The sequence below is a fragment of the Rhinoderma darwinii genome, chromosome 2 (assembly GCF_050947455.1).
Source record: "Rhinoderma darwinii isolate aRhiDar2 chromosome 2, aRhiDar2.hap1, whole genome shotgun sequence".
Classification (NCBI taxonomy): Eukaryota; Metazoa; Chordata; class Amphibia; order Anura; family Rhinodermatidae; genus Rhinoderma; species Rhinoderma darwinii.
This window is the reverse complement of record NC_134688.1, coordinates 352,168,244-352,195,261: the sequence shown is the minus strand read 5'-3', so window position 1 is coordinate 352,195,261 and position 27,018 is coordinate 352,168,244. Positions and strand designations below refer to the sequence as shown.

Here is a 27,018-nt window from a genome sequence, read left to right as displayed (position 1 = left end):
CTGCTTTTCCTCAGGCAATAGACTCTCACTCTTGTGAAGGAGTGATCATTCCTGTTCCTCACAATCAGGAATTTCATGGGTTTTACTACAATCTTTCTGTCCTTCCCCAAACAAAAAAACAGATCGGTTTTCCCCATCCTGAGCTTCTTCACTCCAGGGAAGTTTTAGTGATCCTCCACCCTCCTGGGAATGGTGCTTGATGCCTACTTGGCTTGGGTGTTACCTTCTTGAAAATAATTGTCCACCCTCCAACAAGGAGTATGCACTCTGCAGGGGGGGGCCCTCCTTTCTCTGCTTTTGCATGAGGGTTCTGGGCACCATGGTGGCCTCCATCAGGGCCGTTCCATTTTTCCAGTTTTATACTCATCTGCTTTAAAGGATGATCCTCTCCCAGTGGAACCACTCCCTGGGTTCCCTGGAGTGCTGAATCCATCTTCCCCTGACCTTATGACGGTCCCTCAACTGGTGTCTCTCCTTCCAGCTATCATTCGGGAACGCTACTTTCTCCCACTACACTGGTTGGTCCTATCCAGTTTTTGGGGTTGGGGACGTGCCTTTTGGAATCTCATGGTGCAGGTCCTGAGGTCCCACCAGGAATTATGTCTTCCCATCAACATCTTAAAATTGAGAGCTATATTCCTTTGTCTAGTAATTGGACGACTCTTCTGTCCGGCAGTACATTTCGAGTCCAGACAGACAATGTCACGGCAGTAGCCAATCTTAATCACCAAGAAAGGATGCAGACTTTAACAGCAATGGCAGAGGACACAAAGTGCACATTCCAAGGGTCATCAATTGGGTAGCGGATTTCCTCAATTGCAAATTTGTCAACACAGAGGATTGGTCTCGTCATTACTAGGTCTTCGTCCAGATTTGCTACAGGTGTGGCATGCCGGATGTTGGGGTTAATGGCGTGCAGGTGTAACAGCAAGGTACCCAAGTTCATATCTCGGACTCAAGATCCCAAAGAATGTGTGGTTGACACGGCTGTCTCCATCGAAACAATACAACCAGACTTTTTCTACCCACCTCTGCCTCTTCTTCTCAAGCTCCTCAGGAGGATCAAGGCCAAGGGGGTTCCTACCATCCTTGTGACTCTGGACTGGACACCTGGTTTTTGGTACCCTGATGTGGTTGCTCTGCTGGCCGACGCACCCTTGCCGTTGCCTCTCAGGCACAACCTGCTCTCTCATGGACATGTCTTCCACTCGATTTAATATGTTTAATGGTGCGGCTATTGAAACCGCGGGGCTGAAAGCACGGGGCTTGTCAGAGTGGGTGATACACACCATGTTGAAGCATAGGAAATATTCCTCGGCCCGCATTTACCACTTCACTTGTAAGACGTACTTGCGCTGGTGTAAGGGCCTTTCACCTTCCTCCCTTGTTTTTTTTCTCCATCTCCGATTCTGTCGTTGATCCAGGAAGGGTTTGATCGCAGTCTTGGCCTCAGTTCTCTTAAGGAGAAGGTGTCTGCATTGTCCTTATACTTCAACAGGCAACTGGTGTGCAACCAAATCTGAAGCTTAGACTTTCTTACAGGGGGTTGCTCACGCTCCCCCCCCCCCCCTATCGGCACTCAGCTCTCACATGGGATCTGACCTTGGTTCTCTCGTCGCTGCAGTCGGCTCAGTTTTTAAGCCTCTAAGAGATGTCATTACGTCTCCTCACTTGTATGCTATTTCTCGTTACAGTTTTCTGAACTGACGGCCCTTTCCTGCTCTTCACCAAAATAAGGCAGCGCTGCATACTGTGCCTTCCTTTTCACCTAAGGTGGTCTCCTTCTTCCAAATTAACGAGGATATCGTTTTGCCATCCTTCTGCCACTCCCTGGTGCATCCAAAGGACGTTCTCTTCAAAATCTGGATGTTGTCCGCGAGTTGTGGATCTACCTTCTTGCTTTTCTTTTTTCCGCAGATCCGACTCCTTGTTTGTGGTCCTGGTGTTGGTGGCACCTAGGGATACTATCGCTCGATGGATTCGGTTTACCATTTGCGAGGTGTTCCGGGTCAGAGGGTGAGAACCCCCATTCCAGTTTGCGGCCCTTTCCTCTGTCGGTTGGTGCTTCCTGAGCTGTGCGCCGTCAGTCTTCTGCAAGTGCCTGTTTGTCTCTACACATGTTTACCAAATTTTACAGGGTGCATACATTTGCTTCAGCAGATGCTTTCCTTGGTCGCAAGGTCTTGCAGGCATTTGTGGAGTAGATAATCATATACTTCTGTTCTTTTGTTCCCATCCATGGGAACTGCTTTGGATCATCCCACGTTTTGTATCTCTCAATGTGATGAACGAGACAACTGGATATTTTAGGTACTTACTGTAAAATCCTTTTCTCGTCCAGTCCATTGGGGGGACACAGCTCCTACCCTTTGTTTCTGAAGTTTATAAGGTTGTCGGTTGGACATGGTTTCTACTCTGGTTCTGAAATTGTTTTTCTCTTACCTTGTGTTCTGCTTATCCTACTGCTTCTGTATAGACTGAATTAGCTCAGTGCCTGTAGAAGGGTATATACTGTAGAAGGGGCTCAATACTTTTTTATTCCTAGTGTCATGCCTCCAAGTGGCAACAACATATACCCACAATCTGTGTCCCACAAGGGACTGGATTTTACGGTGAGTATTTAAAAAATTGGCTAATTTCTGTTTAGTTCTTTATGCTTAAGCGTATCTGCTTTGTAGAAAATATTAGCGAGCTTCTTCATTAATAATATTATCATATAATGTTATTGCCAGACCCTTACAACGTATACTATTTTAGCAGATAAATAATTTGAGTTTATAGTAGCCTGTAGTATGTAAACAGAAACTGTGAAAAATGTGGCAACAGGCGCTCTCTTCACACATTCTATAATCTTCAATTGTCTATTTTTGAGTATTCTCTCCGTGTGTTGGTTACCTGGTCTTTCTCTCCATTTTCTCTTTTATTTCATTTCACTTTACCTTTACAAACATCTTAATAATGATCAAATTCGTTTTGCAGTTGAAGTCAAGTTTAGAGTCGTATAAGAGAGAATCACCTCATCTCTCAACATCTCTCCCTAATGAAGGAGTCAGTTCCATGCAGACAAAACCGGACCCAGAGATTGAGAAGCAACAGGCCATCAATAAAGGTAATAATTATATATTTATAATGAGTAATTATTGTACAAGAATTAGGTCGGATTTGTCATTAGTTATCTCTGTATTTTAAGTTGGAATTGTCCCTCCACGAACTAAGTCACCAAACGATGAAGGACCAGTGACAAAACCATCAGTGGTAAGACGAGGGGGAAGCCATGCGCGAAATGGACAAATCTCACGGGTAAGATAAAATTTATTGACATCTTGTGTCACGTATCTTTTTTATTGTTTCCTCTTTATGTATTTGTACTATTGGTTTTCCACTTTGATAGTGCAAATTTCAGAGTGAATATCCACCTTTTAACACAATGTCACTTTAAGGTCCAACGTTCTGATTAATGTTTTGCTAAATCTTATTAGCGATCAGGGCTCCATTTTTCAGTTCTAAAGACACTGCAGAGACATTTATTAACTCTTTCCCTCCGTAGCCACTTTTCGGATTTTCATTTTCACTTTTTCCTCCCCACCTTCCAAAATCCATAACTTTTTCATTTTTACGCCAATAAAGCCGTATAAGAGCTTTTGCGGGAAGAGTTGTCGTTTTTCGCTGCACCGTTTATTGCACTATATAATGTATTGGCAAACTGGAAAAAAAATATTTGTGGGGTGGAATAGGAAAAAAATAGCAATTCCTCAAACTTTTGGGGGTTCTGTTTTTACGGCATTCACCATGCTGTAAAAACGGCATATTAACTTTATTCTGTGGGTCAATATGATTAAGGCGATACCAAATTTTATATAGTTTTTTTATGTTTAACTACTTTTACAAAAAACGAATCGTTAAAAATAAAATTTGTATTTTGTCGCTATAACTTTTTTCTGTCGATTGAGCGGTATGAGTGTTTATTTTTTGCTGGGCAGGCTGTAGTTTCTGGTGTTTTAACTTTTTATATTTTCAGGCGTTCACCATACGTGTTAAATAACGTTATATTGTAATAGTTAGGTGATACCAGTTTTGTTTATTTTTTTTAATTTTGTACATTACCTCATAGGAAAAATGGGAAAGGGGGCTTTTTGAACTTTTAATATATATATATATATATATATATATATATATATATATATATTTTTTTTTTTTTTTTTTTTTTTTTTTTATTTATTTTTTCTTTTTCTTTTATTTTTTTTTACATTACTATAAACTTTATTAAACTTTTTTTTACACATTTTAGAAGTCCCCCCAGTGGACTTAAACCAGTGATCTATATTCTCATTTTTACAGGCTTCCGTTAAGCACTGCCGGAGTCATGGCTTAGCAGAGGCAGAGAGAAGGCAGACCTGGCCTTCATTAGGCCCCTGTGCTGCCATGACAACCATCAGCACCCCTGTGATTGCGTCACGGGGAGCAGATGCGATGTCGGAGGGGGCGCCCCCTCTTTCTAACGCCTTAGATGCTGTGGTTGAGATTGACCGCAGCATTTAAGGGGCTAAACGGCCAGGAACAGCACGATTGCTGTTACTGGCTGTTAGTCCCAGGTGTCAACAGTAATACACAGCTGACACCCGCAGGGTATGGAGAGGGCTCAGCAAGTAAGCTCGCTCCATACATCACACCCTATTATGTTATTACGTCGTGGTGCGAGTGGGGGTTAAAATGATAAAATTCTGGTTCCTGGTGGCCCTTCTGTGACCATTGGGGAAGTTGGGGTTTTGTGCTTCTGGGGGGTTCTTCGACTACTTGGGAAATGTGGGTCAAACAGCAGCAAATAAAAACAGCAGTCATGGTTAAACAGCAGTAGATAACAACATTAAACTTTTAAAGAAACTTTTAAGGCCAGTCTCGCACTTCCTCAGTTTCAGTGCCCTGCAACGTGTTGCTGCTTGCTTCTAACTTTTGGAGCTGGCCCCTAGATCTGGCTAAACTTGTCAAGGCTTATGTTAATGGATTTGAACTTGCCCATATTTAGTAAAATGTATCTGTTCGATAACACATTTACTATATTGATAGGAACGTCCAAAGAGTGCGCTGTTTACCAGTGAGGTAAAATCTAAAATGAGCGTGGAGGAGCAGATTGATCGTATGAAGCGCCATCAAAGTGGGTCAATGAAAGAAAAGAGGCGGAGTCTTCAGCTCCCATCCGGTCAGCAAACAGAAACCAGCACTACCAAACCAGCAGGCACATACCGAGTGGTGAGTCAAGCTTTACTACCATAGTTCTACCTACACAAAGCATATTCAGGATATGGCCCTATAGGATGCTCATGTTCATTATTCACCCCCTGGTTCTAGGTGCGGAGACATCGTAGCATTCATGAGGTAGACATTTCAGACCTCGAGGCTGCTATCCGATCCCAAGAGTCCCAAAGGTCATATGAATCCCCTCGAGAAGAAATTGCCCGTCTGCGCAAAATGGAGGTGGACCCTCAGGGCTTTGATGTGGATATCAACAGAGAGGTAACTACCTAAGACACAAACATTAAATGTAGTCACCTTTCTCTAACTCACCTGTATAATTCCTACCCCTCTTTTTTTTGTCCCTTCTCCGGCCTCAGTCATTATGTTCCCATTTCTTACATTCTTCTTCTTGTCCCACAACTTTTATCTCTTTTTGGTTAACCTTTTCCTATTTTACCAATATAACTGTTCCCCTCTGTTTCAGATCAACACCCCAGACAAGGTGCCACTCCCTGAATTTTATATCAAATTATCACACTTTACCATGCACACACGTGTGTAACATAAACAATCCCATACATGTGTTCCACAAATGTTGTATATCAGTCACTATGATCACAATGCATGCCATTACAAACACTCTACATTTCTGACACCTTGTACATCATGTGCGGGCTGCATCATTTGCACTGTATGTATCACACTTTGTATGTCCGTCTCTATGTCTCAGCTCTCCACCCCAGACAAGGTGCTCATTCCAGAGCGTTACATCGATATGGATCCTGAGGGCCCTCTGAGCCCAGAGGAGCAGCAGGAGAAGCAGAGGAAAGTGGAACGGATCAAAACGCTTATCGCCAAATCAAGGTTGGCCATATTTAGTTAAAACTCATATCCTCATACATATTATATAAGTATAAAGTGATATTACTTCTGTAGTGTACAATATCTGTAGAATGTATAGTTTACGGGGAAGACAGCATAGTAGCATCACAAGTTCTATGGTCAAGAAGTTTTCTTTCCAGTCCAGTATGTCTTTCACTAATCTTAGTTTAAAAGGAGCAAGTAGCAATGATTAAGCAGACAGAACCAGTATCAAATAGGCAGCACTGTCCTTGAACCGCTGTTATATGATTAAAGGGATGTTCGGCTGGGTTCACACAACCTATTTTCAGACGTAAACGAGGCGTATTATGCCTCGTTTTACGTCTGAAAATAGGGCTACAATACGTCGGCAAACATCTGCCCATTCATCTCAATGGGTTTGCCGACGTACTGTGCAGACAACCTGTCATTTACGCGTCGTCGTTTGACAGCTGTCAAACGACGACGCGTAAAAATACAGCCTCGTCAAAAGAAGTGCAGGACACTTCTTTCAGACGTAATTTGAGCCGTTCTTCATTGAACACAATGAAGCACAGCTCAAAATTTACGGCTGTCAGAGAAGCCTCGCAAAATGCGAGGAGGAGCAATTACGTCTGAAACGAGGCAGCTGGTTTCTCCTGAAAACAGTCTGTCATTTCAGCCGTAAAAGCCTGCTACCGTGTGCACATACCCTTCCAGTTTGAGCAAATAAATATTATTCTTTGTAAAATAAAAACGTTATACAATTTACTAATATACCTTCTGTATGAATTTCTCATGGATTTCAAGATCTTTGCTTGCCGTCATTTAATAGGAAACGCCATTGTTTACATATAGTAAATTTAAAAAAAAACTGTCCTGGTCATGTAATAGATAGGTGCACACAAAACACAACTCTGATACTGTAAGACCCTGTTCACATCATGTCTTTTCTTTATTTGCGTTTAGCGTGTACATTGGAAAAGCTTCCCATGTACATGCTTAATGTGTCCATAGTGCTAGGTTGTCAGCTATTTCAGTTTACCGCAAAAATAAAAGTCTGGAATAGCATAGTCGACTACGCTATTCCATCCGGCAGAGTCCAGTAAAAAGGGTAAACGTTAAACATATGGTTTCCTTTAACATTGTAGCCTATACGTTAAACAGATGTTTAACAGTTGCATCCGTCACCCATAGGCTATAATTCTATCCGTTTAATAAATACGTAATGGAAAGGGTCATGCGTGTTCATGCCGTATCCGTTAAATGGACACCATTATAGCCTATGAGTGACAGATCAAGACTAGCCGAGCCTCCTTGACTCTTTTGTGCCGACGCTTCAGTGACAATTCTGCTTTGAACTGGAGACCTGAGTAATCTGGGACTTGTTGCGAGGAATGTGCTGCCTGACATCCTCTTAGACCAGTCTTTCAGACATAAGGCTGCGTTCACACGAGCATGTTACGTCCGTAATGGACGGAACGTATTTCAGCCAGAAGTCCCGGACCGAACACAGAGCAGGGAGCCGGGCTCCTAGCATCATAATTATGTACGATGCTAGGAGTCCCTGCCTCGCTGCAGGACAACTGTCCCGTACTGAAAACATGATTACATTACGGGACAGTTGTCCTGCAGCGAGGCAGGGACTCCTAGCATCGTACATAACTATGATGCTAGGAGCCCGGCTACCTGCAGTGTGTTCGGTCCGGGATTAGCGGCCGAAATACGTTCCGTACATTACGGACGTAACATGCTCGTGTGAATCCAGCCTAACTGTTTATCCTTACCAACCAACGGCAGAGCAAGGCAGTACTGTGGCAACTTGACAGCAGTCGCTGTGCCATTCTTCGTCTCAACCTATGTATCTAATCCGATTGTTCTTAAATAAATCTATAGAAGATATTTGGTAACAGCTAAAGATTTACCTCACTTTTTCATCCTACTTATACATGTTTTATAACATTTTATCCTCTCTATTGGTTTCTAAGTTTGCAGAATGTTATTCCATTAAGTGACTCTGAGATGGAGTTGCCTCCAGATCCTGAGTCTCAGCTTCAGGAGCAGGAGAAGCGCATTGAGTTATCCTGCACTCTGGCAGCAGAAGCTTCCCGCCGTGGTCGTCTTTTGTCCGGTAAGCAACTCTTGTCACTGCTTTCATCAGATCACATTTATTACAATAACGCTTTAAGGACATGATTTGGAACAATTTATGGCAGTTCAAATATTTAAGAGATTTGTGAAAGACTTGTTTTCTAGAGAGAGCCTAAATTTTTCCAATTGAAAATGTTCTTACTGATAAAAGCTAAAAATGGATGAGATGAATAGTGATAAATCATAGACATGAGCAGCATTTATATTGACGTGTGAAGATTGATTTTTACATTTATCAGACTTACTCAGTACAGCATGTGAATTTAATAAACCAACCAATATTCAGCTGCAAGTTTTGTGTAACAATACAGTTTAATGAGACCTCTTATGTGGACGGAGATGTTCATATGGTGACATCGTCCAGTGGCTTTCATTTCTAGATCACTGGCATTGTGCAGAAGCTTGACCTAGAGTATCTTTCTTCTCCAAATTAGCTTTTCTTTTGTTATAGACATGTTCTCATTATCTCTCAGGAACAGAAGGGATGAGGGGGCCCTCTGGTATCAGCTGCAGCAACTTTAGTTGTAATTTTCTCTATAGAATGGCTTAAACACTTGAGTGTGCAGCTCATAACATTGCTGAAATAGTTCAGTTTCATCAATATACTGTTTGCGTTATCTTACTGCACTTTGGTTAACTAGCTGTATTTGATGGCTGTTGCAATGATTCATACTTCAATTTGTAGGAGTGACGTGACAGGGACTTGACAGATGTAGAATCTGTTTATATCTGCATTTATAACGGAAGCCATGATATAGTGCCGGATCTGCTGCATGACAGATCTCAGCGGCGCCTGAGGGACTTTATTGACTTGCAATGGTGTCCGGCAGGTTTCGCCAAGGTATCTCGGTTCGTCAAATTTGACGGAATCTGGGATGTAGCCTCCAACGCAGATGTGGCATAGCCTTAAAATACGTGGGTCGCCAAAATGCCATAAACATTTTTCCTTGTATTAAGGCTATATTCACACCTGCCTTGGAGTCTCCGTTGGGAGCCTTTGTCGCAGATTCCGTCAAATTTGATGAGAAACATAGAGTTGCATGCATTGCTATTTTTTTCCGTCAAAACAAGACACCTCGGTGGAACTAGATGTGTCTTATTGTGCGTCAATAAGGGGTCTGTGGGGCAATGCTAGTATCCTTCGTTCAATAGATCTAACTATGTGTCTTGGTTGCCATTATAAATGTAAACCATACTGCAAGTGTGAACAGAGCCTAAGTTGGTTATTAATAATTAAGTCCTATCCCGTCATGTAATATTTTTGTCCAATAACATAACATGAGAGTAAATTTCATCAAATATTGTACAAATGCTCTGCGAAGTGTCGATTAGTTACTTCCCGGTAATGAGAAGTACTTTAAGGCCATGTTCAGACGTGGCGGAATTTTTCCGCTGCAAATGTTCGTGCAATTACGCAACTAATCTGCAGCAACATTTGCATATTTGACAGGTAATTCAGACGTTGCAGATATCACAGCGGACTTTCCACAGATTTCAGTTTTTGCATTGCAAAGGCTGAAATCCGCAGTGAAATTCCGCTTCTTCTCCGCAACATAATGAGCATGTTGAGGAGAGAAAATTCTGCACCGCAGTCTAATTTCCGCACATTTATTTTCTGCAACGTCTGAACTAAGTTTCCTTAAAATGTATAGAAGCAAATGTAAAAAACGGCTGCTGCAGAATTCCACTGCGGACTGTCCGCAGCGGAATTCAACAGCAATTCCGCCACGTCTGAATGTGCCCTAATATTTGCACGGTCTTATTCTGGTAGCTTGTATTTGTAACGCATAAGAGATGCAAATACCCGTTCTCCTTTTTCCTAACATAGACACAGATACATTAACCCCTCCATGCTTGCTGCATCATCTCATTCTCATTTTCTGTTTCCAGCTATGTGTGCCACCCCGAGCCCCCCTACGTCTCCCACGTCCCCAACTCCTCAGACCCTCCCCTTCTCTCCTGAGCGCACGGCTCTAGGGGGGAGCAGCAGCAGCAGTGACAGCGCTGGCGAATATGGGGCGAACATCATGTGTGTCTGAGCCACAGTGTAAGATGCTACTTCCCCTTCATATATGCCTCTGATAACTATTAATAGAACATAGCTGTAACTTTTTGCAAGGAAAAGGGAATACATTTTATAGCATTGCAAATATGTTTTCAGAATGTTTAGGCTGTTTTTATTTTAATACATAGGATAGCACTGATGTAAAATCTATTGTTTAGAATATCATTACAAAATTAATAAGAGATATTCAGGATAAAATTATGCAAGAACGAGAAAATACCAAAAGTGAGTTGGATAATGGTTCTGGTAAATAGTCATGTGTCAAGTGATGGCCTTCCTATCATTCTGCAGGTGAATAGGAGGAGTATACAGTTCTAAGAGATAGCATCAGTGCAGTGAAGAACTGTAAGAATAGGACTGATGTGAGGGATAACAATTGGTGTATAGCAATGAGATATATACATTAGCATTATTTAAAAACACAAAAAAATAAAATAATCGAACAGGTTCCGACTGGCTCACCAGAGGATTCTCCTATAGGCTCAGACAATAATGGGCCCCAAAGGTTTGTCAGAAGACAAACCCATTTGAAGCTGACTTTGGAGCCAATTACTTGCCACTAGGGTCTGTTGCTAATGAGTTAAAGGGGTTGGCTCTAAAAAACATTTATCACCTATCCCAGGATAGGTGATAAATGTATGATCGCGGTGCGTCAGACCGCTGGGAACCCCAGTGATCTCGTGACTCTCGTTTAAATGGAGCATCGGTCATGTGTGGAGTGCTGTACTCGGCTATTTCTGTCAGTCCTATAGAGAATGAACAGCGGTAGTGCACACATGTAACCAGCGCTCCATTAAAACCAGGGTCACAAGAACCTTGTGATCGCTAGGGTTCAGTGGTCGGACTCACGTCAATCATATATTTATTACCTATACTGTGGAAAGGTGATTTTCAAGTGCCAAGTCCTTTAAATCACAATTACCCTATTTCATCTTATTGATGGTATGTTCTGTGTGTGCAGTGATAACGACAGTTTAAAATCCAAACCAATCACAGTGCAGCTTTAATTTTTACAGACCACTTTAAGAAATGAAAGCTGAACTCTGGAAGCTATGGGCAATATTGTGTTAGACAGTTTTGATAAATGAGGCCCACTGGCTTTATTATTTTTTCTAACTTTCAGAATCCATGTAATAAACTAATACACCATACAATATTAATACACTGAATGTATATGTGATTAAGGAAATTTAAGGCTGTGAAAGATTCCCTATAAGGTAATAGCTTTCCTCTGTAAATTTCTTCTCTCCGTCATTCTTTACCTCTTTTATCCTTTCCCTTTAGCTTCCCCTTTTCACTTCACTCCCCTTCTTTGGCGTTTTACAAATTCCTTCTTTATGTACTATTTACTCTGTCTTTATTTTGCCTTTCTACCTCACCAATTCACTAACTTAATTTTGATACCTAAACTCAATTCTCTTCTTTATTATTTTCATACAGCTCAGGCAGCCACAGCTGTAAAGTTACACAGAGCCTAGTTGTAATCTGGGCTCCCTTTACGCCGATCCCACCCGATACCAGAAGGATTCCACCTCAGTTCTCGACACTCAATCGAACCACACCTGCGGTGAAGAGAAGATCCTGGAATGGGAGGCACATCGCAGCATTAATGGAAAAGCACTGTCCCGTTTTATCAGTCTTGTTGCCATTTGGATTATGGATAATTTAAGAATATTCCTACATATCCAAGGACAGATCTAAGAATCTGCACAGGAAATATTGCCAATCCATTCTGATAGAAGTATTTATCACTGTTGTCATGGTGGTCACTAGAGCCCCATAGGATGTCGCTTATAAAAGACTAAGGCGACAAAATCATCCACCAAATGACTGATCGATATGATTCAAGTGGCTTTATCTAATGCTCATTTTTAATGGTGAACGCCTGCAGCATCCCTCCAGGCTTGAGCTGCATTTTCTTTGTAAAGCAATAACCACATCTGAATAGCATTCCCTTCAGCTATATTCTGTGTATATATTGTGCCAGGACAACCTGTAACCTGCCAAAGTCATCTTGCATAGTGTACAAAACATATTGTTCTCTATATATAGCTATATATTTTACTTTATGATGAAAAATATTTATTGTATGTATATAATTATGAGACATATTGGTCGTATAGGTTATGAAAGCTAAAGACCAATGGGCCCTATATTATTTCAGGAGTCAAGTCACTAGTGGATCTAAATAGCCCCTTCCGATAATATTGCTTTGCAACTAAATGCCTCACAGAGTCTGTGGACCATTTCTAATTATGTTTTTTTTTTTTTTTTGTTATTATTTCTAACTGATATGTTTAATAAAGAAATGTAGCTAAGGTAGCTGAAAATGAAATATTGAACTGTAAAAATTTGTAAAATTGATATCTATGGCACTTGTGCTAGACAAAACTTCATATGCTTTTGCAAAATATCCTCTTGATCTTTTCATATAACCCTTAAATTTGTACATTGTATAACATGTCAACTCAAGGACAGTTGAGCATATAGAATCTGGGTAGGTGGTTCCTGTGTTATCGCTCTGCTGTGGTGACGGACTCTTGTTGGTTATTTGATTTGAATAGTTCATTAATCCGGTTTCTCATATTAAACCTCATTATGATCCTCATAATAATACTGAACATTAATGTTTCAGATTTGTAACTGATACCAAATGGAAGTATCCGGTCAACCCCTGATTGTATAGTTTATTCCTACGGGTGATAAGTTCTTGACAGAGTAGCGGATGAGGGAACTTGAATGTGTGGTTTAGTTTTGTAAATACAGATGAGTCTTGTATATGCAGGTTTTAGCGCTGTGTTTTTTGTCATAAATGCCTTGTATATATACCCAAAGGTTTGTTGTGGCCTAAAGGGGAAATATTGTTAAAAAGGATTTTCTAATTGAAAATATTATATTGAAATGTTCAGCTGTGGCCTTCAAAATTGATAGTCATATTTGCATGACAAAATGTGTGTGAGTTTTTGAGGTTGCTTATGACATATATGAAAGAAAAACTCCAGTCTTTTCATAATTTTAAATTGGTGATCGTCTATAGAATACCAGTGATCGTCGGGCTTGAAAATTGTTAAATGGAAATGTATAAATGTCTAATTTTAATGCTAGTAAGGACACATGTAGCATTTCCAACTTTTCTAAATTTTTCCTACCCTGGGTGGAGCATAGCAGGTGCATAACATTCAACTGACACATTTCCTGGCATGGGAATAATGTGTCATCGGGATACCAGCCACAAGCTGCTACAATGTAGAAACTACATTGTCACAGTGAATACACATAGTGCAGAATACAATATGCAGGTAGATAACACATACAAACACTATGTGATAGCTGATTTTTATTGTTTTGACTGGAGTTTTCCTTTAAGTAAAATTGCTACTCACTAGGAAGTAGGAATGTGAATGGTGACAACTAACAACACCTCAGATAGTGATCTCTTCCCTGAAACATAAACTGGTCAAATTTGTTAAAGAGTCCTATAGGTAAATAAAATGTTTCTAGAATGCATTAATGCAGAGATAGTTACTTTGGGAGATGGAAGCCAGAAAAGAATGCAGCCTATATTTTAAGAACTAGTGGCATCACTGAGCCATGGCATTCAGTGTATTTTATACATCAATAATGGAAATGTAGTGCTGCAAACTATTACACAGAATAGCTTTCTCCTGCTAAATCGTACAACTAGGAAAACATCTCCCCTTTTGTAAAGCACCTGTGCCTCGTGGTCATACATAAATAGTATGTCATGCAATAATGGATGCAAGTGGATAGTGGTATACACAGCAAAAATGGAAATCAGTATGTCGCATTAGTTAAATGGAATGGTTAGTGTAGAATGAAGACAACAAAGCCATGTATACACTATATATACTATGTAATATCTTAAACCATTGACCCTGTAGTATGGAGAATAATGTATAATTGTAACTTTGGTGGTAATGATAGTGAAGGGAGCAGATTTGGTGACTCAGTATTCATGGATTTTATTTTTGCACTCTATTTTCCCATGTCATAATCTGCTTTTAGGTTTGTTTCTGTTACTGACTTTATTAGTACTAGAAAATAAAACAAAAAATCTGCAATGTATAATGTGTATGGTATTTGTTGGTACAAAACTGGTAGCACAGTTTTGCACCTTTTATAGAGCATTTGCCTCTAAAATAACAATAAAAAAAAATATCTGCAAAGTTCCTGAGTTTTTGCCTTGTGAAATCAATTCAACCATTTCAGACTTACCTAGGTCTAACAAATGCTGGATTTCCAAAGGGGGAAAATGCTCTTCACCCTTAACTCCCACAAGGAAGTATGGTCTTTTACCTGTGGTATTCCCAGGTTCCAGCCAGCAGAATAGTTACCGATTGGTGGTGTGTACGCTGTAGCCAAGAACTTGAAGTGAAGTCAGGAACCTAGCCAGGCGTTGTCAATGGATTGGCGGTCAGGATGTAGCATGCCAGAGGATGTAGCAAGTCCATAGGGATGGTGACCTAGCTTTCCACAGGACTTGATTTAGAATCATTGGAGGACATGACATTTTTAAAGGTAAAATCAATATTTTTTCGAAAAACAATTGTGCTAACATCATAACTTAGTAATTCTGCATCTATGGCCTTGATCTTTGGTGGTCTACTAGAATATCTCTTTAATCCTACGCTATATAGGGTAAGTAAAACAGGGGAAACAGTTCCAGCACCACAGTAGGTACTCTTAAAATTACACAAAATGGTGTGGCCAGGTGATGCAGCTATTATGAGAACATGCAAAGCAATCCAAATAACCAGAGAAAATGAAACATAATCATTGGAAGCCTCTAGAAATAAGAGCCAAGTGACAAAACATACACCCAAATACAAAGTTCAAAATGCAAACTATTATAACCAGGATCACAACTAGTGAGATCAAAGAGGCCAAGAGGGTTACATAAAGGTATCCTATCAAGGACAAAATAGATTCTAGAGAAGAGAGGGGGTAAGCCCCACCCAAGGAGCAAGCCACATAGTTTTAAGTGTTAAGGATAGGATAAGGATATCCAAGGGTGCCAAACTTTTTCGAAGTGAGTAGTTGTGTCCTTTAGAATGCTGGACAGCCGCGCATTGACCATACAATTATCAGGTTGTATTTTATAAAAAAAAGGATTTCCATGCATGAGCTATGGTCTGCTTTTCTGCCATAAGTATATAAGTGAAGAGTTTGAACTTAGAATATGTTAAATTTAGGGAATAAAGTCCAGGGATCATGCTCAATCATTTAGTTAAAGAGGGATCGTGTGAGATTGAATACTGAGGCCAAAAGCTAACTACTTTGGGACAAGTCCACCAGATATGAAGCATAGTGCCCCGGTCAGAGCAGCCACGGAAATACTTAGCGGGGTATCCCAAGACAGCATGTGTAGTTTGACTGGGAACAAGATACCAATGGGTGAGAACTTTATAAGTTGACTTCATGGTCATGCCATTGATAGCACAGTGCGAGACAACATCCCAAGTGGAGTTCCACTCTGCATCTTCATGATGGAGATTGAGATTTCCTTCCAGGTTAATATCATATGGGTGTCTAGTCAGGGTAAGATAGTGGATAATTATTTATTTTACATAGAGTCGATATAAGACCACAGAAGTGCGATGAGGAGACGCAGATGTGCTCAAATTGTCGTATCCCGTTGTAACAAGGACGCAATCCAATGTGTAAGTTGAAGGTCTCTAAATTTATCTGGGTGGGATATTGTATTTGTCTTTTAGGGTTTCAAAGGTATACACGCCCGAGAGCGAGAGTAGGTTATGGACTTGGTGAAACCCCTGTTCACTCCACCATCTAAAAGCAGACAAATGCAAGATCCCAGGAGGAAATTATGGATTGCGCCATAGATTCAATAAAGTGGGTGGGGTGAGGCCAGACCATTTGAGAATTTCGCAAGATTCCCATATGGATAGGAAGTGTTTCATTGGGGGGGGGGGTTAACTGATTGAGGCTTTAAGTGAGGTGCTATCCAGAGGTATGAGGGAGCCGGTATGAAATGGATGTGGGGTAGCTCCAAAAAGATATTCAAGAAAACAGCACCACAACCATAAAAAAAATTTTAGTGGAAAAGGACAACTCCCCAAACATGGGTGGTGCACGCAGTCTAGAATCCCAGGTCCAAGGGAGACAATCCATATGCAATCGAAGCATGCTTGATAAAGACCTATTCATGGGTTGAAACGTTGCAAGTGTTTTTTGGTTGGTGAATAAATCAAATACACTTCATTGGATTATCTTGAGTGCTTCAGTTCCTTTCTTCGATTGTAGCTCCAAAAAGAGCCACATAGGGGGATTTGTTGTATTATATAACGACGCGAGTTCAGCAATAGTGAACGCCTGGTAATATTTATGTATATCAGGTGCGCCGAGGCTACCTTATTGTTTTAACTATGCAAGGTGAACCGAGAGACCAGGGTCTTTTGTATAAACAAATAACTTAAAGAGGCTCTGTCACCAGATTTTGCAACCCCTATCTGCTATTGCAGCAGATCGGCGCTGCAATGTAGATTACAGTAACGTTTTTATTTTTTTAAAACGAGCATTTTTGGCCAAGTTATGACCATTTTTGTATTTATGCAAATGAGGCTTGCAAAAGTACAACTGGGCGTGTTGAAAAGTAAAAGTACAACTGGGCGTGTATTATGTGCGTACATCGGGGCGTGTTTATTACTTTTACTAGCTGGGCGTTCTGATGAGAAGTATCATCCACTTCTCTTCAGAACGCCCAGCTTCTGGCAGTGCAGACACAGCCGTGTTCTCGAGAGATCACGCTGTGACGGCACTTCCCCAGGTCCTGCATCGTGTCAGACGAGCCGGCACCAGAGGCTACAGATGATTCTGCAGCAGCATCGGCGTTTGCAGGTAAATCGATGTAGCTACTTACCTGCAAACGCTGATGCTGCAGAATCAACTGTAGCCTCTGGTGCCGATGTGGCCGACACGATGCAGGACCTGTGAGTGACGTCACAGATCTGCACTGCCAGAAGCTGGGCGTTCTGAAGAGAAGTGGATGATACTTCTCATCAGAACGCCCAGCTAGTAAAAGTAGTAAACACGCCCCGATGTACACACATAATACACGCCCAGTTGTACTTTTACTTTTCAACACGCCCAGTTGTACTTTTGCAAGCCTCATTTGCATAAATACAAAAATGGCCATAACTTGGCCAAAAATGCTCGTTTTTAAAAAATAAAAATGTTACTGTAATCTACATTGCAGCGCCGATCTGCTGCAATAGCAGATAGGGGTTGCAAAATCTGGTGACAGAGCCTCTTTAAGTTATTTTATGATGGATGTTGCGCAAGATGTATGGGGGGGTCTAAATAGATATGGCATTTTGGGCAGAAGGGTAATTTTTATGGTATGTATGCGGTCAAACCAGGATAGTGGCAAGGTGCGCCATCTCTCAATCATTGCCGTGAGGGACTGGAGGTTAAAAGAATAGTGAGGCATACACTACCGTTCAAAAGTTTGGGGTCACCCAGACAATTTTGTGTTTTCCATGAAAACTCACACTTAAAACTCAAATGAGTTGCAAAATGGCTAGAAAATATAGTCAAGACATTGACAAAGTTAGAAATAATGATTTTTATTTCAAATAATAATTTTCTCCTTCAAACTTTGCTTTTGTCAAAGAATGCTCCATTTGCAGCAATTACAGCATTGCAGACCTCTGGCATTCTAGCTGTTAATTTGCTGAGGTAATCGGGAGACATTTCATCCCATGCTTCCAGAAGCCCCTCCCACAAGTTGGATTGGCTTGATGGGCACTTCTTGCGTACCATATGGTCAAGCTGCTCCCACAACAGCTCTATGGGGTTGAGATCTGGTGACTTCGCTGGCAACTCCATTACAGATAGAATACCAGCTGCCTGCTTCTTCCCTAAATAGTTCTTGCATAATTTGGAGGTGTGCTTTGGGTCATTGTGCTGTTGTAGGATGAAATTGGCTCCAATCAAGCGCTGTCCACAGGGTATGGCATGGCGTTGCAAAATCCCTTTTACCTTGTACAAATCTCCCACTTTACCAGCACCAAAGCAACCCCAGACCATCACATTACCTCCACCATGCTTCACAGATGGCGTCAGGATCTCTTCCAGCATCTTTTCAGTTGTTCTGCGTCTCACAAATGTTCTTCTGTGTGATCCAAACACCTCAAACTTCGATTCGTCTGTCCATAACACTTTTTTCCAATCTTCCTCTGTCCAATGTCTGTGTGCTTTTGCCAATATTAATCTTTTCCTTTTATTAGCCAGTCTCAGATATGGCTTTTTCTTTGCCACTCTGCCCTGAAGGCTAGCATCCCGGAGTCGCCTCTTCACTGTAAACGTTGACACTGGTGTTTTGCGGGTACTATTTAATGAAGCTGCCAGTTGAGGACCTGTGAGGCGTCTATTTCTCAAACTAGAGACTCTAATGTACTTGTCTTGTTGCTCAGTTGTGCAGCGGGGCCTCCCACTTCTCTTTCTACTCTGGTTAGAGCCTGTTTGTGCTGTCCTCTGAAGGGAGTAGTACACACCGTTGTAGGAAATCTTCAGTTTCTTGGCAATTTCAAGCATGGAATAGCCTTCATTTCTAAGAACAAGAATAGAGTGTCAAGTTTCACATGAAAGCGCCCTTTTTCTAGCCATTTTGAGAGTTTAATCGAACCCACAAATGTAATGCTCCAGATTCTCAACTAGCTCAAAGGAAGGTCAGTTTTATAGCTCCTCTAAATAGCAAAACTGTTTACAGCGGTGCTAACATAATTGCACAAGGGTTTTCAAGTGTTTTCTAATCATCCATTAGCCTTCTAACACAGTTAGCAAACACAATGTACCATTAGAACACTTGGGTGATGGTTGCTGGAAATGGGCCTCTATACACCTATGTAGATATTGCATTAAAAACCAGACGTTTGCAGCTAGAATAGTCATTTAGCACATTAACAATGTATAGAGTGTATTTCTGAATAATTTATTGTTATCTTCATTGAAAAAAACTGTGCTTTTCTTGCAAAAATAAGGAAATTTCTAAGTGACCCTAAACTTTTGAACGGTAGTGTATGTAGGGGTAATTTTGACGCCTATATACTCAATGTGAGTGGAGGACCAGTCGAATGGATAACGGCGCAGAAGGGACACAGTTTCAATGGGTAGGGAAATGTTATTGTCTAGAGATTTGAATTTATTAATAGTTAGGCCAGAAATAGTTGCAAATTCTTCCAAATGCAGATTAGGAAGACTGGTTTGAGGCTGGGTTATAATGAGCAGAATTTAATCTGCGAATAAGCAGAGTTTATGTTCTAAGCCTGCAACCTCAATTCTCATTTATGCTAACATTGGGGTGAATCAGCATGACGAGAGATTCTATACAGAAGATAAATAAGATAGAAGAGAGTAGACATCCTTGTCGGGTAGAAAGAGATGTATTTTGTGACAGAAACCATGAGTATGCCCGAAGTTGACTGACTTTTGGTCGGAAGTGTGGCGCATCTCCTCAAAATTTACAGACTTCCCCCTTCCATGTTCCCCAGCCTTCTTCCTGCTCCATCTGTGTGATAACCCATTAACTACGTACAGACGTTCGGTGGTTCGCCATCTGGTGACTGCAGCTAGAGCATGCATTCCCGCGCTGTGGAGACAATCTCGCCCTCCGTCGATTGCTGATTGTGGTTTGGCAAAATTCAGGCGATCATGAGAATGGAGGATCTCACTGCATCAATGAGAGGGACCCATGCTAAATTCCTTAAAACCTGGTATCATTGGATTAGATTTCAATCTTCTTCGAAATTTAGGACCATTGTTGCTTCTTGACTTCAATTCCTCTGGTGTTGTTCTCTATGATGGTTTCCTATCCTCCTTTCCTTGACCCTTCTTTCTGCCTCTCTCTACCTTCTTTTTGCCCTGCTTTTCTTACAGGTTCCTGGTATCAGTGTGCACAGGGCTATTTTTTTAGTGCTTTTCTCAGTTGCTCAACCCTGTTTTTTCGCTTCTGCTGTTGATGCTCTACGTTGGCCTGTGTGCCGATGTGTGTGCTTCCTCATGTATGCACTTTATTATCTTTAGCTTGATATTGAAAAGGAAAAAAAAAGAATTTATAAAAAAGAAAACATGAACATGCTATACAAATGTTAGAAGACCCAAACAGAAGATTGAGCATTCCTGAGAAACATGGTCACCTGGAGTCTAATCTGGTGTAATAAGGAGCATTGCATCTATTCTGAGATGTGATTGCATGACATTACAATCCCAAAGACTGAGGCTGCACTTTGCATGTTTTCATTTTCTGATTTGCATGTTTTCATTTTCTGATTTGCTAGGTGTTGCTTTAGTACGGAGACTTGTATGGATCCAAATCGCCATCCACATCAATGTTTACACATATACAGTACATGTATTTGTAGCTATTCAAGTCAGTTAAAGGACGTAGATATTGTGTATATGGCATGGGCGTAGCTAAAGGCTCATGGGCTCTGGTGCAGGAATTCAGCTTGGGCCCACCTACGCCTCCCCAACACCATCAGACCCCTGCACACGCCTATGCCCAGCCGCCTTGCCCGACAGCCCTCATGGATGCCTTCACAGTATAATGCCCCCCCATAGCTGCCTTCACAGTATAATAATCCCTATAGCTGCCCACACCGTATAATGCTCACCATAGCTGCCCCACACAATATAATGGCCCCCATAGCTGCCCCACACAGTATAATGACCCCCATAGTGTATAATGCCGCTATAGCTGTCCCCACACAGTATAATGCCCCCCATACAGTGTAATGGTCCTTCAGCAGCTACCATATCAGCCCCCTCTCATAACCTGTATAATGCCCCCATATGTGCCTAATAGAAAAATAATAACATAATTACCTAACCCCGTTCCCATGATGGGTGGAAGAGATCCTTCTCCTCCTCTGTGCTGTGTGTGACTTTGCGCAGATAGGCGTGATGACATCACTACATCGCGCCTACGTGCGCTGAGCCGCTCACGGCACAGTGAATGCTGGAGCAAGGCTAGCATTGAATTTAACTGTATCTGCGTACTGCGGAATGCAGATTCAGTTGGAAGCTGGACCAGAGCGGTTAGCACTGAGTGGCAGCGGGGGCCATGTGGGCCCCCCAGGCTTAGGCGACCGGTCACAACTGCGACCGTTGCAACCCCTATATATTCCACGGATGGTGGAATTATTATTATTGTACTACACACGCTTTACTCTCCTTAATTGGAGCATTCAGATTCCTTTTTGGAGAAAATCCCCTTCCCAAACCCTTGCTCAGACTGCGATCCTTGAGGCTCCTTTAGCTATTGAGGAGCTTACATAAGCGGTAGGGTCTTAAGTTCCCAGAACCTAATGGACTCCCTATAGAAATGTTAAAATCATACAGTGATGTTCTCCACCCACACTTTCTACCACATTTTAATTTTAGTTATGAGGGATGAACTCTAACCGACTCAATGAGTGAATCTTTGGTGGCCTTCATTCTTAAGCCACATAAATATATAAATATCTCACCAGAGAACTTAATCCACTAAACCGCAATTGATTTGGCGCTGGCTAGACTGGGTTGTGGAGTGTAAGGAATCTCCCCGTTCTTCACCCTTAACCCCCACAAGGAGGCATGGTCTTTTACCTGTGGGATTCCCAGGTTGCAGTCCCCAGAATAGTTACTGATTGGTGGTGCGTGCACTGTAGCCAAGAACTTGAAGTCTATGTCAGGAACCTAGCCAGGCGTCGTCAACGGATTAGCGGTCAGGATGTAGCAAACTGCAGGATGAAAGGGAATCATAGTTAATCCATACCAGTCGTATAACCACAAGAACAAGGCAACAATCCATAGGAAGAGACAGGGACGTAATCTATGAACAGAGCCGTGGTCAAGGTCAGCAGAATCAAAATTGTAATAGCAACAATTAGCCAGGCCAGGATGTACCTTAATCTGCAGACGAGGAGGAAAGGCTGGAGTCCCCTTAAAATAGGGCGCCAAAACTCTTGTCATCTAAGAATATTAGTTGACCCGACAATAAGACGCTGCCGGCTGCGCGGGGCAGGAGGGCCACAGCCGGATTGAGTAAGAGACACACTGCTGCAACCGGGCCAGGTGAGTAACAAAAGTTCTATTACCAATTAACTCTTACCATGGAATATAGGAAAGGTATAGATGTGGGTATGCATGTCAATCTGTGATAGGATTCGTGGCTTTTTGGGATTGTTTGTAAAAGTTAGTTTTTTCAATAAAGCATTAAAAAAACTCTCAGAACCCTGGTAGAGGTATAAATGTATTGAGTTCTACAGTATCATTAGATGGCTGAAGACTGAGCTGTTAAAATGTATAGAATCCATCATAAAAGGACTCGTCAGCTTGTCTACTATCTTCAAATAATTGTTGTCCTTCACACAGCGCATACACAGGGAACAAACAAAAGTACAACTGTATAAAAATGGATGAAATAATCTGCTTGGTATATTTCTTTAGCATATCTGGCAATACATAACTAGCGCTGTAGATTTTGTTTACATTTTTCTCCTCATACCGTTCATTCAAAAACCCCGGTGTAAGGCCCCATGCACACGAACGTAAAAACGCCCGTAACTACGGCACGTTTTTACGGGCCCATGGACTTCTATTGGCCAAGGGTACCTCCCCGTATGCTTACGGGAAGGTGCCCGTGCCGTTGAAAAATATAGAACATGTCCTATTTCAGGCCGTAATTACGGCACGGGCAGGCCCATAGAAGTAATTACGGGTGACTACGTGTGTGCACCCGTAATTACGGGAGCGTTGCTAGGCGACGTCAGTAAATAGTCACTGTCCAGGGTGCTGAAAGAGTTAAACGATCGGCAGTAACTCTTTCAGCACCCTGGACAGAAACTACCGATCACAATATAGATCAACCTGTAAAAAAAAAAGACGTTCATACTTACTCAGAACTCCCTGCTTCTTCCTCCAGTCCGGCCTCCCGGAATGACGTTTCAGCCCATGTGACCGCTGCAGCCAATCACAGGCCAATCACAGGCTGCAACGGTCACATGGACTGCTGCGTCATCCAGGGAGGTCGGGCTGGATGTCAAGAGAGGGACGCGTCACCAAGGCAATGGCCGGGTAAGTATGAATTTCTTTTACTTTTACCTCGGAAAGGGCTGCCCCTTCTCTCTATCCTGCACTGTTAGAGAGAAGGTGCTGCCGATTAGTTCAGTGCAATTTTGCAGCGAAAACGTGCCCGTAAATACGGGTGGAATACTGGTGACACCGGACCTGTATTTACGGGCACGGGTCCATAAATACTGGTGCAATACGGGTCGAATACGTGTGACCAAGGACCCGTATTTACGCCAGTAGTTACGGGAGAGAAAAAATACGTTTGTGTGCATGAGGCCTAACAGAATTACTTCACTTCGGTCCTGCACCTGTGTGTTCATCACAGGACCAGGAAAGAACAACGAGGGTTTCTATTGAATCACATCAAGCAGAGGTCTTGAAAACCATGGAGAATATAAATAGAATAAAAAAAAATTATGCACAATGGCATTGCTATATGGGTTGCTGAGGAAGCTGATGCAACATGGTGCCAACATTTTGACATGTAGTTCACCTAGTCACATAAGAAAACTGGATTATATGAATATGGTAAAATGTCTTCTAAATGTACAAACAATTTAATTATGCTTGGCATCTTATCTCAGGAATATATTTTATAATGTATAAAGATTCTGTATAGAATGTCACCATTAGAGCCAGTGCCATGTGAAGTCATTGACAGGTAGGTAAAGCTTAAAATTTCTTTTGACTTGTGATTCAAGCATGAATCTGGACTACAGTGATTTGTAACACAGGTCTTGGAAAAAATGTTACTCAGCAATAGGCAGAGTTCTAAGGCTTTACATATTTCTGTACTTGTATTTATTTGTAGAAGGCAAACGTTAGAATTAAATAGGTCCTTGGTGCTGCCTGGTCATACTTGCTCCTGTGGAAACATCTTAAGATTCCATTTATATTTTCTACTCTGGTTATTTCTATGTCAATTGTAATAAGATGACACCGTTGCAACACGTCAGTTTGTGAAATCTTTTTGCTTTTAGAGATTCCACAATCATCTGTGAGTGGTATTATTGCAAAGTGGAAGCTTTTTGGAAGCAAAGCAAATCAGCCACAAAGTGGCAGATCACGCAAAGTTACAGAACAGGGTCATGGAGTGCTGAGGTGAATAGTGCATAAAAGTTGCCAATGATCTGTTAAATTAATAATTGTAGAGCTCCAAACCTCCTCTGGCATTAACATCAGCACAAAAACTGTGTCCCAGGAGCTGCAATGCATGGGTTTTCATGGCTGAACAGCTGCATGCAAGCCTTACATCACCAAACACGATGCCAAGCGTCGGGTGGAGGGGTGTAAATCATGCCGCCACTGGACCGGAGCAAAGACGAGTCTGGGTTTGCCAGGAGAACGTTACCTGCCTGACTGCATTATAAACTGTAAAGTTTGGTGGAGGAGGGATAATGCTTTGGGGTTGTTTTTCAGGGGTCGGCCTAGGCCCCTTAGTTCCAGTGAAGGGAAATCTTAATACTTCAGCATGCCAAGACATTTTGGACAATTGTATAATTCCAACTTTCTTGTAACAGTTTGGAGAAGGCCCTTTTCTATTCCAGTATGACTGTGCCCCAGTGTACAAAGCAAAGTCCATAAAGGCATGGTTGGGTGAGTTTTGTGTATACCACACAGGGCCCTCACCTCAACCTCATCAAACACCTTTAGTGTGAACTAGAACGGAGATTGTGATTCAGGCCCTCTCATCCAACATCAGTGTCTGACCTCACAAATGCTCTTCTGGATGAATGGGCAAAAATTACCATGGACACAGTCCAAAATCTTGTCGATATCCTTCCCAGAAGAGTGGAAGCTGTTTTAGCTGCAAAGGGGGGACCGACTTCATATTAATGCCTATGAATTTAGAATGGGATGTCATAAAAGCTCCTGTAGGTGTACTGTGTAAATGTCTCAATACTTTTGTCCATATAGTGTATGTTGATCTATTGTAGATGGGAAGGCCAGCTAACTGCCTTTTGGGAGTCACAATAATAGCTAGCTTTCATTCAAGAATCAAAAGCCTTAATCATGGAAGCATAGAAGTATATGCCACAGCAAAGTATTCATATGTAAGCTTTACTTATTGTATCTCTACCCCACATTTTCCTCATCACATCTCCAAAACCAGCCCTAGAAATATTCACAACAGTGCCAGTGACACCACTGAATTATTCCAAATTGTAATGCTCACAGCCAGCTGCTTACACAGAATTCCTTGGCCACCTGAACATATATTTTGCCCCCCATCCCTCTGCAGTCAGAGGCAAATCAAGAAATGTAACCTGACAGGGGGACCTGCCATTTTTTAGGGGAGAGAATTGGCAGAGCACCAAAGCAAATATTTTCCATTTTTTTCCATGCCATTGGGATGCATTGAAAACACCTTATTAACCTGACTGTGGTTTAGAGGTTAATATATTTTTTCCCATATGGTCTAGGGTGGCTAGAGGCTAAGGGCAATAACCCTGGAAGCCTAGAGTCGTCAAGAAGTTAATAGCAATAACTCTAATGGTGTCGAGTATTGTAAGGGTAATGGTAATAAAACTGGTGGTCTAGGGTAGTGAATGTGTTAACTTTAATCTCTATGATGTTTCAGGTTTATGTCATACAGTTTCCTGTCCCTATTCTTGACTGATCAGGATTACAAAGCAGAAAAATGCAGGACTTTGCAGCTATCTCACAGTGTTTCAAAGTCACTCTGCCCAATCATTGAATAAATTGTCTAGGAGGACAGTGTGACCAGGCTCGCTTGAGTCCCAGGTTCGCCTCACTGAAGCTACAAGGCACCTACACAGTGGTGGCACTTAGTATAGAGTAAGCAATATAGTAGCACCAGCACAATAATAACATCCAAAAAGAATTGCCCATACTACTACTGATGCCAGACATAGATGAGGCAGTGCTGTAGGCTGTCTTGGTTACTCTGTTCGATGGCTCTTTTTGGCGGTGGCTACAGATCAGCCGCTGACTTTCTTTTGCATTCCAGTTCAAGATGAAAGGTCAGGTAGATGTGACCAAATCTTTTTTGTATTTGGTAGGCTGTAAAGGGGCTTCGCAATGTAGGAGGTCGGCAGACGGTGAGGACCAATTACTTTGGCTTGATAGCTGATTGAAGGCTAGGTGCGCAAGTTGTTGTCTTGAGTCGCCTTTTCTTGGGCACTTCCTGGGCCTTTGACTGGGGGAGTTCATGAGTTCTAGTCAGTTGCGAAAAGGAGTGTGTTTTGTTGTTAATGTGCATGGGGATGAGCAAGTGGTCAGCATTTGGCTGCGGAATTCCAAAACAGACCAGAGGGGCAAGTTAGCTTTGGTGAAGCTCGCTTAAATTGGTGTGCAAGCCATCTGCCCTGGACCTGGGCAGTCAGGTGGTGCGTAAAATTGGCCATTGAGAGTCTGGGTAGTAAAAGCAATACATCAGACCCAGACAGCTTGAGGTTTCTTAAGTTGTTGGTGGTGTTTTTTTATGGAGGTTTATGTGGGTTTTTTCAGCAACTGTATGTGTGTTTTGACAGGTGTATACCCACTAGGACATAGGCATGGTTTGGGCGGTGTTAGAGGTGTGCAGGGGCGTAACTAGGAAAGACTGGGCCCCATATCAAACTTTTGACTGGGGCACCCCCTCCGCTGGGTATCACACAACCCCCTCCCCCTTGTAG

General features: G+C 41.9%; 1 protein-coding gene across 14 annotated transcripts in view; it reads left to right on the top strand.

Moving 5' to 3' along the window:
- PLEKHA6 (pleckstrin homology domain containing A6) overlaps positions 1-14,377 on the top strand; it is a 181,026-nt gene extending 166,649 nt beyond the window's left edge. For 9 of the 14 annotated variants that reach the window (XM_075853737.1, XM_075853739.1, XM_075853743.1 and 6 more), the window contains 9 exons: positions 2,980-3,109; positions 3,191-3,300; positions 5,065-5,247; positions 5,347-5,511; positions 5,717-5,734; positions 5,963-6,096; positions 8,061-8,203; positions 10,114-10,270; positions 11,729-14,377. In XM_075853737.1, coding sequence (XP_075709852.1) covers positions 2,980-3,109; positions 3,191-3,300; positions 5,065-5,247; positions 5,347-5,511; positions 5,717-5,734; positions 5,963-6,096; positions 8,061-8,203; positions 10,114-10,262 — 1,032 coding nt within the window. In that variant the 3' untranslated portion in view covers positions 10,263-10,270; positions 11,729-14,377. The remainder of the gene's footprint in view (positions 1-2,979; positions 3,110-3,190; positions 3,301-5,064; positions 5,248-5,346; positions 5,512-5,716; positions 5,735-5,962; positions 6,097-8,060; positions 8,204-10,113; positions 10,271-11,728) is intronic. The other 5 variants (XM_075853745.1, XM_075853744.1, XM_075853741.1 and 2 more) reach the window with 1 other exon arrangement.
- Positions 14,378-27,018: the final 12,641 nt, after the last annotated feature.